This window comes from Aquarana catesbeiana, linkage group LG06, assembly GCF_042186555.1.
Source record: "Aquarana catesbeiana isolate 2022-GZ linkage group LG06, ASM4218655v1, whole genome shotgun sequence".
Classification (NCBI taxonomy): Eukaryota; Metazoa; Chordata; class Amphibia; order Anura; family Ranidae; genus Aquarana; species Aquarana catesbeiana.
Window position 1 is genome coordinate 315,509,999 of NC_133329.1, and position 13,926 is coordinate 315,523,924.

At 42.7% G+C, this 13,926-nt stretch overlaps 1 protein-coding gene across 1 annotated transcript in view; it reads right to left on the bottom strand.

The window, feature by feature from the left end:
• Positions 1 to 1,423: 1,423 nt before the first annotated feature.
• ATIC (5-aminoimidazole-4-carboxamide ribonucleotide formyltransferase/IMP cyclohydrolase) overlaps positions 1,424 to 13,926 on the bottom strand; it is a 58,052-nt gene continuing 45,549 nt past the window's right edge. The window contains exons 8-16 of the mRNA XM_073633699.1: positions 13,164 to 13,289; positions 11,530 to 11,637; positions 11,360 to 11,445; positions 11,108 to 11,197; positions 10,608 to 10,736; positions 10,429 to 10,521; positions 9,949 to 10,131; positions 9,666 to 9,818; positions 1,424 to 1,600 (exon numbers count right to left, since the gene is read on the bottom strand). Coding sequence (XP_073489800.1) covers positions 1,481 to 1,600; positions 9,666 to 9,818; positions 9,949 to 10,131; positions 10,429 to 10,521; positions 10,608 to 10,736; positions 11,108 to 11,197; positions 11,360 to 11,445; positions 11,530 to 11,637; positions 13,164 to 13,289 — 1,088 coding nt within the window. The 3' untranslated portion in view covers positions 1,424 to 1,480. The remainder of the gene's footprint in view (positions 1,601 to 9,665; positions 9,819 to 9,948; positions 10,132 to 10,428; positions 10,522 to 10,607; positions 10,737 to 11,107; positions 11,198 to 11,359; positions 11,446 to 11,529; positions 11,638 to 13,163; positions 13,290 to 13,926) is intronic.

Sequence of the window (13,926 nt, forward strand, 5' to 3'; positions counted from 1 at the left end):
TACGGATTCCCAAGTTACCCTTAAGCTTGCCATAGCTGGTTTGAATCTCAGCCGGTTCAGCAGGGCCTGGACAAGATTCGATCAATCTATGGACAGACTGTACCCAAGTCGTATGACGACTCAGGTACAACCAGCATGCAATTTTTGGCAGAGGCCACAGCTGCTAGCAGTATTTACTCTCAGCAGGGATGGCTCCCCTTGCCTTGGTATGAAAACGCTTATGGCGTCAGCATCACTGGAACTAAGGGGCCAAGCCCAACCCCTGAAAAACAACCTCACACCATAATCCCCTCTGCACCAAACAAGGTCCATAAAAACATGAATGAGCTTGACTGGCCTGCATAGATTTATGACCTCAATCCGATAGAACAAATTTGGGATGAATTAGAGCAGAGCCTGTGAGCCATGCCTTCTCATCCATCAGTGCCTGACCTCACAAATTCGCTTCTGGAAGAATGGTCAAACATTCCCATAGACACGCCTAAACCTTGTGGGCAGCCTTGCTGCAAAGGGTGGGCCGACTCAATATTGAACTCTACGGACTAAAACTGGGATGCCATTAAAGTTCATGTGCGTGTAAAGGTAGGCACCACAACACTTCTGACAATATAAAATTGGTGTGTGTGATAGATATACAATATAGATATATTCTCTCTAAAATTATATATATATATAAATCACACACACACATACATGCCTGTCCCTCAAAGAACAAAGAGGGACCGGGGGGGGGGGGGGGGGGGGTGGAGTTTGCCTTACCCAGGAACCACTCAACCTAGCTTTGGCCAAAGATTTCCCCCCCCCCCCAGACTGGACCTATAATGAAGATCAAGAGTAGGGATTTCTTTCTGACTTTCTAAGCCGTATGCTTGTTCCAGAAATGCAACTTGGTTGTAGCCATCCAGACAACTGTTATTCTTCGTTAATTTAAGTACAGATTCCCTTAAAGAAAGCCTGTATTAAGAAACTAAAGCAGATGAAAATGTTGCCTAGCTGTATAACCAAAACCTTTCATTCTTTGTTTCTGACCTGGTACAGGGAATTGGATAAGGAAATTCCAATTTCGCCAGTTAAATGCTTGTTCTAGATCAGGATCTAAGAAAAGTTTTGGGTCAGTACCAAGTATGACCTGGTATCAGCTGTATGCAGTCCCTGTATAGCAGGGCTGGAGAGTGAGACGAAGCAGTATAAAGGAGCCAATTTGTTCATGTGGTGACCAAACAAATGTGTTTTGGATTGAAATTAGGGACAATAAGCTATAATGAGGTCTATAGTATAATGTGTTCAATATATCTATACATGTTCTAATATAAAATACATTTGATATTGCAATATTGTTGGGCTCTTCTTACTGCTGTGTAACTAGAAGTTGTAAATTTGTAAAAAAAATAAAATAATGAATTGTAGACAAACACACAAACGGTTAAAGTGCCCCACAAAATTTTTATTGTTACAGTATAAAGAAGTTATTTTTGGAAGGTTAGTGGTGGAAAAGTCGCAGGTTTGTGTGTGCCAACACGATGCCCAGCTCATTGCATGCCTCAATTACAACTTTGTCAGCCGCAGAGCCTGATGGAGCAGCTATGTACTGAACCCCACTCTGGAGGGAAAAAAAAAAAAGGAAAAGATAAATAAATGCACTATTGCATGGAGCAGCTTTCTAAGGCTAAACACATACACACACATACATATCTTATTTAAAAAAATAATGTTATAAACCTTCCCCACTCCAAAAATGAAGATTGCTATCCAAGTCCCTATTGTGGAGTGCTCCTGACTTTGAATATCACCGTCATTGGAACAGATAAACCCTTCCCAAGCTACAGGTTTTTATTGCAGTCTATGTCTCTACGGACAAGAGCTCCCACACTTCCTGTTTCTGTAACCACTGTCACTGGAACTGAGGATGTCCTCCACAAGCTAGGTGTATTTTCTGCCTATAAACAAAAGGGTTATTACAAACCTGTCCTGCCATCCATGTGGATCTTAAAAGTAGAATTATAGGCCGAAAATTTTGGATAGAGCGGAGGAAGGATTATAAGCGGTCAGGTATTTTTTCGCCATCTATGTCCCATTGCAGAGATTTCCCTTCACTTTTTGTCCAATAGAAAAAGAGGAACTGAGAAGAAATCCCTGCAAATTGAGGGAATTCCTTGCCCCCCCCCCCCCCCCCCAGGTCACCAGAACTAGTGTTCCCATTGGATTTCCCCACTATTACTTTTCTGGGGACAAAAAAATAAAAAACATGGGATTTTTTATTTTTTAAAGATATGCACCGAAAGGTTAGTGGCCGAAAATGGTTGTTTTGGCATTTTGCTGATAGCGAAACAGGTGCAGATAATGGCACCGAAAATGGATGTATTGCTAGCGTGCTTTTCATAGTCATGCGACTCAAAAACCACATCAAAAACGTAACACGGGTGCACTAATGGGTTCCTAATGCATTTCAACGGGGAGGTGTGTTTTTTGAAATGACCAAAAATGCAGCAAGCAAGATTTTTAAAACAAAAACGGGATGCATTTTTCTTGAGCTTTTCTTTCACTAAAGGTGCCGATAAAGGCAGAAAATAAATATTCATTTAAAGCCATGTTATATTAAGAAGTCGAATATAATACAATTATATATAAAAAAAAAAAAAAAATCCTCACCAAACGAGGACACAGACAGCAATAAAAACTGACAAGCGTTCTACTCCCTCTGCACTCTATCCAAGAAAAATAAATACAAATTATAAAATTTTGCCTTTAGTTATACTTTACGCTTGTAACTGCCTAAAAAAACCGGAGTTAGTTACCGGCAACTCCTTTTCCAGTGGTCTTCCAGGACAGCCCTTGAGAGATGGGAGTCCCATCGCCACAGGAAACACGTTGCCACAGTTCAAAAGGCGGTCCCTCAGGTCCCTGGTCAGTCATTTACCAAGAACCGACGGATGGAGCTGAATAACATAACCATAAAACGGGTAACAACATTAATTCACCAACATAATTCAAGGACGGGATCGTACTGTCCTGGAAGACTACTAGAAAAAAGGAGTTACCAGTAAGTCTAACTCCGGTTTTCCCCAGTCATCTTACAGGACAGCCCTTGAGAGAGAGAAGGGGGGGGGGGTGAGAGCCACGGCTTGGAGGACTTTCCTCCCAAAACCTGACCCTGACTGGACATTAAGTCTAGTCGATAATGCCTTGTAAAGGTGGAGAAGCTTAACCATGTGGCTGCTTTACTTATTTGCTCTGGGGTGGCACCAGCTCTTTCTGCCCAGGATGCCGAGAGTACTCTTGTGGAGTGGGCTTTATTACCCCCAGGAGGATCTCTATGGTTCTATAACCTTCTGCAATAGCTAGCCTAATCCACCTAGCTATAGTGACCTTAGAAGCTTTTTGTCCCTTATGTTGTCCAGAAAAATAACAAAAACAAAAAACAAAAAACAAAAAAAAAAAAAAAAAAGGTAAACCTGCAATTCTAAATGGTTTGGTTGTCTCTAGGTACTCTAGGATACACCGCCTCACATCTAGTAAATGAAATTGCTTCTCTTTTTCGTTTGAGGCGTTCTGACAGAATGAAGCGAGGACAATATCTTGTGACTTATGAAACTTAGATACCACCTTTGTTAAAAACCCAGGGTCTGTCTTTAGGATGACTGCCCTCAAAAATCTGAAGGAAGGGCTCTCGAATGGAAAGAGCTTGAATCTCACTGACCCTACGGGCTGAAGCGATTACCATGAGGAGCACCGTCTTAAATAGGCCTCCGAGGTTCAAACTGTGTCCCCAAAAAGGCCCCGAGGACGATCGATAGGTCCCAGGTTGGAATTATTTTAACTATGACCGGTTTGTGTCTAGTGATTGCCTTACAGAACCTAGCGATAAGGGAATCTTCCTGTAATCGTTTCTCTAGGTACACACTTAAGGCAGCTATCTGAACTTTAATAGTACTAGGAGTTAACCCCCGGTCTATCCCTTCTTGGAGAAACTGTAGGATATTTGCTGTATCCTTGTTTACCTCACCCTGGCCATCCAACCAGATGTTAAAGTTCCTCCAAACCTCTCTATAAATAGCCCGGGTGATCATTTTCCAGCTCTGTAGTAAGGTCTGAACAACTTTCTGTTAGGCCTTTGCGCCTCAGAATTTCTTCCTCAGTAACCACGCTGAAAGCTTCAACATGGCTACTTGCAGATGTAAGAGAGGTCCCTGTGACAGGAGATTTTGTCTGAAAGGAAGCCTCAGAGGAGGCTGGTCTGTCAACTATAGTAAAGTTGTGAACCATGGCCTCTTGAGCCAAAATGGTGCCACAAGGATTAAACACATTTTTTCTGCTAGAAACTTTGCTAGAACTCTCAGGATGAGGTAAAGTGGTGGAAATGCATAGGCTAAGTTGAAGGTCCAGGGGGTCTGTAAGGAGTCTACCGCCAAGGGTTGATCTCCTGGGCATAGCAAACAAACTGGGAAATTTTGCATTCACTTGGTTTGCAAATAGGTCCACTTCTGGTTTCCCCCAGTGAGCTGCTATGTGGTCGAAAACTTCCGGGTGCAGAGACCACTCTTGATTTGAAACTAGTTGTCGACTCAAGAAGTCTGCAGTGCTGTTCTGCTCCCTCTTCAGGTGTATTGCAGAGATGGATTCTAGATTGGATTCTGCCCACTGAAATATGTACGTGGCTACCAACATTAGCCAAGGACTTCTGGTGCCTTCCTGCTTGTTTATATAGGCTACTGCCGTCATATTGTCTGAGCGGACTTGTAGATGGGGACCTTGTACTGTGTCCTGAAATGCTAGTAGGGCTCTGAGCATAGCTATTAGTTCCTTCCAATTGCAAGAGAATTGTTTCTCCTCTGGCATCCACCTGCCCTGGGCCCAGCATGAGTTGAGATGGGCTCCCCAACTGCTCGCATCCCTGGTCAGTGTGGAGGTAAAAGGCAAAACCCAGAGTACCCTTTGTTTAAATTTTCTGTGTCCTTCCACCACCAGAGGGAACATTTTATTTTGGTGGGGATCGATACGTATTCTTCCAGATCTTTGTCCATTAACTGCTCCAACAAAAACCTCTGAAGGTCTTTGGTGGAACCTGGCCCATTGTATGGCCAGAACTGCTGCTGTCATAAGTCCTAAAGCTGACATCACCTCCCTCACTGTACATTTGGTGCTGGTTTGAAGAAAAGACATCCTCTGCTTCAGGATCTTGTAGCCCAAATATAGAATATTCTGTGTTGGGGTAGTTTTGGACTTTTCCAAACTGATTATCCACCCCAATTGACTCAGACTGAGTTGTGTTAACTAAGTCCTGACAAAGTTGTTTCTCCGAATGGGCCATGAGGAGCAAGTCGTCTAGATACGGAATGATTGAGACTGACTGAAGTCTCAACGTGCTTCTCCGAGAATCTTGGAAAAAATTCTCGGACAGGACGACTGTCCGAAGGGAAGTGCTCTGCACGGAAAGTGATAAACTTTGGTGTTTATCTGAATCGCCATACGAAGAAATTTCTGGCATTCCTTCCTTAGTGGGATATGCAGATAGGCACCCCTTAAATCCAGGGTAGCCATAAACACCTCTTTTTGGAGAAAATTCCTTATTGAGTAAATGGACTTCATCCGAAATCTTTTGTATCGGAGGTTCATGATAAATCTGAACTTCCCTTACGTTTTTTTTACCACAAAGAGGTGAGAGTAAAAAAACGTCCCCCTGTTCCTGAATAGGGACTAGTGTCAATACCTCTTGAGCCACCATTTCCCCTAATAGTAATGGTAAGGCCCTAGCCTTTCGAGTGTCTTGGAAGTTTTGTCACTAGAAATTTTCAGGGTGGGTCGCTCTGAAATTCCAGCGCATAACCTTTTTATTAGGTTTAAAACAAACTCGTTTGAGGTTCTCTTTTCCCACCAGGGGAGAAAATTTTTTAGTCTTCCTCCCACCCACCGGAACCTTGAGGTCACTGGGGTTTGGAGTTCTGACTGGGGCGGTTAAAAAGTATACCCCCTTTTCCATTTTTCCCTGTCCAGTGCTTTTTGGGTTTGAACTCCCTCTGTTTTTGAGGGTTCTTTTAAAGGACGAAAAAAACTTCTTTTGAAAGTTTTTTTTAGTGGGGAAAGTTTTTTTATCCGCCGTCCTTTCTAAGGCAGTATTTAATTCAGGGCCGAAGACTAAGTCTCCAGTAAAGGGGACACTGCACAGGCGTGTCTTGGACGCTGTGTCTCCCCCCAAGTTTTCATCCAGACTGACCTTCTGGCTGTGACTGAAAGTGCCGCAGTTTTAGCCGCAAATTTAACGGAATCAGCTGAACGTCAGACATGAAACTTTGAAAAGCATAGGGAAAGTTTTTAAGAGCTCCCCTCTAGGAGTGCCTGCCTCTAGGTGTTCTTGTAGTTGTGACAACCAGAACTCAAGATTTCTAGCTACACAAGAAGTGGCTAGAGCTGGCTCCAGGCCTGCCATTGATGCATCCCAGGCCCTTTTTAAGACAACGTCCTTTTTCCTGTCCATTGGGTCCTTTAAATGTCCCATATCCTCGAAGGCAAGGTCAGACTGTTTCAACACTTTGGACAGGGAGTATCTAGTTTTGGATTTTTATTCAAGACTTCCTCTGGGTTCTCATCAAAAGGGGAACCTTTTTTTAAGAGAGTTTGGAAAGAAAGCTTTCTTATCCGGCTCGGCCCACTCCTTACAGACAAGGTCAGAAAGTACGCTTTGTATAGGGAATACTTTCGCCTTTTTTTCCCCCCAGGGCCTCATACATCTTATGCCTGGACAACTAAACTTCTTCCTCATCAATAGCACTCAACAGCTCGTCCACTTCCTCAAGGGACAGCTTGTATTTTGCAGCTTTGTTAGCTACTTATTATGATCCTCATCCTGGTCCGAGTTTGAGTCAGAAGATTCAGGCCTAACTAACATGGGGCTATGCTCCCTGACTCTACGGGGCTCCCCGGAGCTGGATGTTGTAGGGCCTGGTGAAGAGGGAATCACAGCTGCACTACTGTTGGAAGCAGACATGTTAAAGGTTGACGCCATTTCATCTTTAAAGGAGCTAAGGAATTTAGCCAAAGGAGAGTCTGCCTCTGATTTTAGTAAGCCTGCAATACACCGTCTGCATAAAGCTTTGTTAGAGCCTGAGGATAACTTGTTCCCACAGTTAGAGCACTTTTTGTGGCCTGACTGGTCTTCCCTTGGAGCCTCCTTAGCCTGTAAATAAAAATAGATGATCTTAGCATCAACCCTTTACCCTCTTTAAAACACCCATGCTGCAACCACCACTACTGCATATTCCCAGGACAGTGAGGTATCTACCACAATGGAGTATACTAGTCCCAGCCCTACAACTATCAACATAAAAAACCACAGTACAGCATACCTGGGTTTGGCTGGTGCCTGCATCCGCCGAAGTGTCCTGGGAATTCGCCTCCATGGTCCCCCCCTTCCTGCTCCGTATCCCGCCGCTAGTCCGGTATTGCTGGACGGGATTAGTAGGCCCAGCCTGGGCTTCTCCCCTCCTCCTTGCACCCTGGAGACCCGGAACCCTCGGCGCACAGTGATGACACGACTCCGCTGGAAATGACGCAAAGGGCGTCTCCGGCCCCCACCGTGATCGCAGCAAGTAGCTGAGATGGACAAATCCACCTGCACAGATCCTGGGGGAAACCTGTGTCACTCTGCCACTGGCACACCTCGGTACTGGAAGGAGGGGGGGGTAACCGGTCTGCTCCTGTTGTGCTGGACGGTACCCAAGCACAAAGAAAAAAAAAACACAGTAAGACTTCACTGGAGCCGCGAATAAGACCCAGTCAGCACCATGTTCCTCCGACAGAGGAAACACAAAATGACTGGCCAGGGACCGCCTTTTGAACTGTGGCAACGTGTTTCCTGTGGCGATGGGAGGGACTCCATCTCTCAAGGGCTGTCCTGGAAAACGACTGGGGAAAAACCTGTGTCCAAAAGTTTCCCATTAGTGCGTGAAGAGGCTTAGTCCCCAACTGAGATATATGGTGCCATCCACTAGACCCCACTTTATTACTGTACTGTGTGGATATAGGGGCTGACAGACAGAACCAGTGTTGAGGACTGGCAATCTTATTCTCTTAGAAGTGTGCCAGTGACAGAAGAATTTTCGTTCATTGTAGCTCTTCAAGAGCGTGAAGATCTATGGTGCAGGCAGTGGCACAGCTTTTAGAATTTTTTTTTTTTTTACTACCAATAGCATCTAGTCACATTTAATTGCATTTGTTCTATAACGTCAGTCAACTAAAGCTCCGTTTATATGGGAGAGCAAAATAATTCAGGGATGTTGCCAGGATTGTGAAAGAGGTTGCTGAATTCTCTATTTGAAAATGCTAGCTTTTAACATTATATAAACAAGAATCATCTAGTGAGAGTCTCTTGAAAGCAAAATTTATATTCATTATAGCCCTGGTGCCCAGTACCTAGTGTGCAGCCCACTGTACTCCAGGTCTGGAGCACAAGGTGAAACACATAGTGCCAGTGCCTTTAAAATATCAGCCATCATAAAACTGCCAGGAATTCAGCTGTCAGCACCCTAGTATACATGTAAAAGTCATAAGCTTCAGATCAGGACTATGCAGGGTTTGATAATACTGCCCCTTCACACACACACTTTAAATGGGATGGAAGTCAAATCAAAGCCTTTCATCTGAATGTAATAAATTGAAGTGACAAGTGTGCAATTAGTGTTAAAATTAGATTAAAAAGGCAGATTTTTTTTTTTAATATAACACATCATACTTGCCTGCGCTGCGCAGTGCTTTTGTGCAAAGCAGCCCAGATCCTTCTTTTCTCTGGTCCCCAACCAGCGCTCTTGGCCCCTCCCTCCTGCTGAGTGCCCCATAGAAAGCAGCTTGCTATAGGAGCAGCTACTGCTGTGTCCATTCACACACCGGGGGTGTGGCATTGGCCCCATCCCCTCATTGGCTCACTGGCTGTGATTGACAGAAGTGGGAGCCAATGGCTTTGGCTGCTGTCTCAGCTAATTAGGAAGAGACCCGGGAGAGCTGCTGCACACAGGTTTTTTACCTTTGTGCATAGAATGCATGAAGGTAAATAATTATCTTTGCAACTGCAAAAGTTGCTATTGTTAACCATTTTTATTCACCTAGAATGTTAGCTACCTCTAAAAAGAGACGCAAAATATGCAAAAATTTAAAAAAGGAAAAGGGCACTTTTTCTCCTTTAACTATAAGTAGCGCATGGCAGCTGAAGTTGTGCATTTACCTAAAAATGCTGCCTGGCACCTTTAAAAAAAAATAAATAAATAAAAATATATGTATATATGCGCAGCTCCTGCAGCAAAACTCACCTCATCCAAACACTGGTTTGTCCAAAATAAAAAGGTGGCGCTCATTATTACATTCATAAGATAAATTTTACAAACCTTTATTGTGTGGCCCAAATATGTCAAGGGCCGCACTTGAAGCTCACTAGATTTACAGAGTTGGCCACTACAGATTTTTAGCAACCAGACTTTCTCACTTTCCAATACTGCATTTGTACAAAGAGAGGTAAACTTTCTATCAGACTCAGCAGTATAAAAAGCTTTACACTTTTGCTCAATGTTCTGATCTTTGCTGTCAAATTAGTGTGCTACAATGTAGAAAGGCACAGATACAAGATGAGCCCTTGCCCATTATATGGTATAAAGACTAAACATGCCCAATATTATGGTTACCTTACTGGCTCTCTCTACATTGTCTCTAAAGGGGAAAAAAGCATCAGAGCTCAAGCAGACCCCAGTAAAGGTAGAGATCCATTGTTTTTTATCTTCAGGAGTGAGCAGTTCAGGGGGATGTTCAAACAGGGCTTTCCATTGTTCCAGCTCCTCCTGTGAACAGTAAACATAACATGAAAATATGAAATGCACATCGTAAACCACATTGTAATTTTTTTTTTACAAACAGTCATCTAAATAATCCAGTACGTGTTGTACAGACACTTCAGGTTTGTATACTTGCCTTTTCTAAGGTGCCACTCACATACTGATCAATGGCATTTGAGATCTCTGCTCGCTTCACACCAGCCTTAAACTTCATGCCAAGAACACGTGGGTGGTGCCTCAGCCACCAGTTATCAGCTTTGTCTCCAGCCAGCCGGGTACAATGTATGCGAGACTGCTGCCCGGCCCCCATACCCACCACCTAACAGAGAAGGACAATTCTTAGCATTTAGAATATTATAGCATTTAAATTGATTTTGATAGCTTCAATTAGAAAAAGAAAGAAAAAAAAAAAAAAAAAAAAAAAAAAAAAAAAAAAGGAGGAAGAAGTTCCTTGTTGCACCAAAATGCTAGTTGTAGCAAACATATTGTTACCGCAATGGCCAGCATTAGCCCTTATCTTGGTCAACTCCAAAATGCCAGATTATGTATAATGTACATGGTCTTAAAAGAAAAGGCCCGAATCTGACAACAAATCCTTCTACCAGCCAACAGTTACCTGCCCATCCTTGGAATAGCACACCGAGTTGGACTGAGTGTATTTCAGTGCGATTGTTGCAACAATTAGGTCTCTTGTTGCCGACTCAGGAAGCTAAAAAGCAAAGCCAACACATTAATTATTCTAGATATTAGTGACACTGCTCACACTATAAATGTTAAATCAGTCTTAAGGCATACCTCTTTCTTTGTGGTCACAATATTGCTAAATAGGGAGGCATCTACAACCGCATCATTTTTTTTCTGCTCTAACTGCAGGCCAAAAATACTCCGAATTTCAGTGCTTTCGGACTCATAAGTTGGGTCCATCTGAAAAGTAGATATGGTCATTATAACCCTAGTAAACAAAACCACACCATAATACACACAAAAAAAAAAAAAAAGAAGGGGGGGGGGGGGGGGGGGGGGGGGGGGAGGGGAGAGAATAGTTGTACCATAACTTGAAATAGAAACTTTGTTATACTGTTAAAAGGGAAAAAAAATGGCAGGAGAAAGAAAATGTGCACAAGTATAGAAGGGACCAGAAATGACATCAAAGCAACAAAACATCCTATGGCTGTTTAGGGTCCAGGATGGTTTATGAATGCTTTTTTTATATTCAAAAAAGGAAAGACATGCCAATTTTTATAAAAAAGAATTTCCACGATTCAGAAGAAAAAAAACAAAAAAAAACAAATCACCTGCAACACACAATAACTTCCATTCTTCTTTTTAGACAAAATTTTCAATGCCTCTTCGTCATAGCCAGGAGCCACAATACCATCAGACACCTAGCACAAACACAACAGTGCCATTAGCCCGTTTCACTGCACATTTGTTACAAATTGTATAAAATGTTGATAAGTTTATTAGCATAGGCATAAAGTGTAACAGGATAACACATTTCATTGCATCAAGCATGGTTTTTCGCAATAGACCTGTAATGCCCTTACCTCACGGGATATTATTTTTGCAGTCGGAACATCACAGATATCCGAAATGGCAATAAAGTCCCCAAAAGAGGACATCCTATCAGAACCTAGGAACCAATAGAAAACCTCAACTGATGAGTCATGTGTGATTTGTAAAGTAATTTGTTCAAAATGAATACAAGTGACGTTACCTCTTGCTCTAGCATATGCAGTTGCTAAAGGGGTTAGTGATGAAAACAGATCCTGTACCATACACACTTGTGCCTCTTCCTCGGTCAGTGGAACACCTACAGCAGCTCCTGGTTGTGGAAAGCAGAAAGTATCAGAATCCAAAAAGACATAGGTAAGTGTAAACCAGGTTGACTGAACCATCTATTAGTGGTGCAGGGCTGTAACCTATAGCCAGAGGCTTTGAGGATTTGGAGGGATTTATTCTCCCCATTAGGAGACTAAATTTTTTCAAACCCTGAAAAGGCATACAAGTGGACCTCTCTCACCAGACTGTGTGCTTGTTGCAGAACAGCACACTGAAAGTATCCTTTCAAGATATTCCACCGCAGAGCAAAATATGGTCAGTGGCCCCCCAAGCACAGGACTGGGCACACCATACACCACAAGTGTTGCAGTTAAGAGCTTGAATCAGCTACGTCACTGGTGAACACAGCATTGAGTATAGTCATCCTTCAGAGCATAGGCATCCACTTAAACAGGTCCACACAGTCTGAAGAACAGTAGGACAATGATAAATCACAACAGTAATAGCAGTGTGTTAACGCCTTGATGCATTTCAAAGTGCTCGGTTACATGGGTCGTGATTAATTTTGTTTTAAAAGGCATGGAGGTTTTTTTTTTGTTTTTTTTACCTAGATGTGTTCTCTGGAATTAAGGAAACACAAAAAAAAAAAAAAAAAAAAAAAAAAAAAAACCACACACACACACCACACCTTTCACCAGATCGCGCCCCCCCTTAAATACTTGTCTGGCTCCTAATTTGATCAAGCTCTGTGCCTGTCTGCAGCAGTGCTCTGACTTTTAGCTCTCTTACAGGTACAGAGACAGCAGCAGGAGCCACTGACCCCTGCTGCCGTCAATTAAATCCTGTGGAGAGGAAGCAGGGGATGGGGCAAGGCCACACTGTGTGCATTTATAGACAAACAGCCCAAACACGGCTTGCTATGGTGGCAAGAGGAGAAGCAGACAGTGCCAGTGGGGGACCCCAAAAAAGAGGAAGTTCAGGACCACTCTGTGCAATAACATTGCATACAGCAGGTAAGTAGAACATGTTTATAATAAAAATGAATTTATTGCCATTATAATAACTGCAGCTTGATCAAGAGCAATATGCTTGAAACTGTGCAGTCTTGCTAATTTTTGTAAGGTGTACATTTAATGTAAAAAAAAAAAAAAAAAAAAAAAAAAAAAACACACACACCACTATTGCAAGACTTGGATATCCTGTTCTCATTTTTCTTGGAGGTTTGTTTTGGTGGAACAATGGGAGCCCACCATTGACGAGATCTCCAGGATTTCCAGCAACAAAATTTTAACACAGAAGTGACTGACTATTTTTGGATTGATTATTTTTTAATTAGACACACCTACCCCTTTAAAGAGATTTTATAACTTACTTTACATTCAACATGGCAAAGCTGTGCATTCAGCAGGTGGATGATCCACAAGCAGCAACTTATTGTCATTAGTGCAGCCACTGTCTGGATAAATTATTCTGTTCTTTTTCTATTGAATAATTCCAAATATATTTTTGAGCTTAAAAAAGTCTACACTTTGATAAGATTTTGTAGCATATAATTTTAAGCTCTGTTACCTGCTGGGCTCACGTGTTTGAAGGAGGTGGCTGCAGGCAGACCCAGCGCATTCTTCAGCTCCTTAACCAGCTGCCAGGCGTTAAGAGCATCACACAGGTTAATGAATCCAGGAGATCCATTCATCACTGCAGAATAAAAAAAAAAAAAAAAAAAAAAGGAAGAAGTAGGGTAAAGTAGGTTAAAGTTTCAGGCAAGTTGCTTCAGTTATACAAGTCAAGTAGATGGATGGTGGCACCCCTCCTTCCTCTCACACAGTCATTCTGAGGGGAAGGGAAGAGTTGGCAATCGATCACAGACAATTGTTCCTACTTGCAATTGGTTCACAGTGATCACAAGGCTCAGAGCCACTCCGATTGGCATCTTTGATCTGCATTGTCTAATAACAACACGATCACGTGTACTGTGAGTGCATCAGGAAAATTCAAGTTAGACTTAACGGTAACTTGTTTTCCCAGAAGTCTTTCAGGACAGCACCTGAGAGACAGTGAATCCTCCCACTGGACTACAGGAAACCCCTTACTCCAAATCTTAAAAGGGAGGCACCTCCCTACCATCAGTTGTAGAAGAGAACCTCCGGCTGGAACACATAAGCACATACGTTAGTCACAGCATAGTACATAAAACTAATAGGGAGGGTCGTTGCTGTCCTGAAAGACTTCTGGAAAACAAGTTACAAGTGAAGTCTTACTTAAATTTTCCCAAGGGATCTTTCAGGACAGCACCTGAGAGGAAAACAGACTTACCCCCTTAGGGCAGGACAAC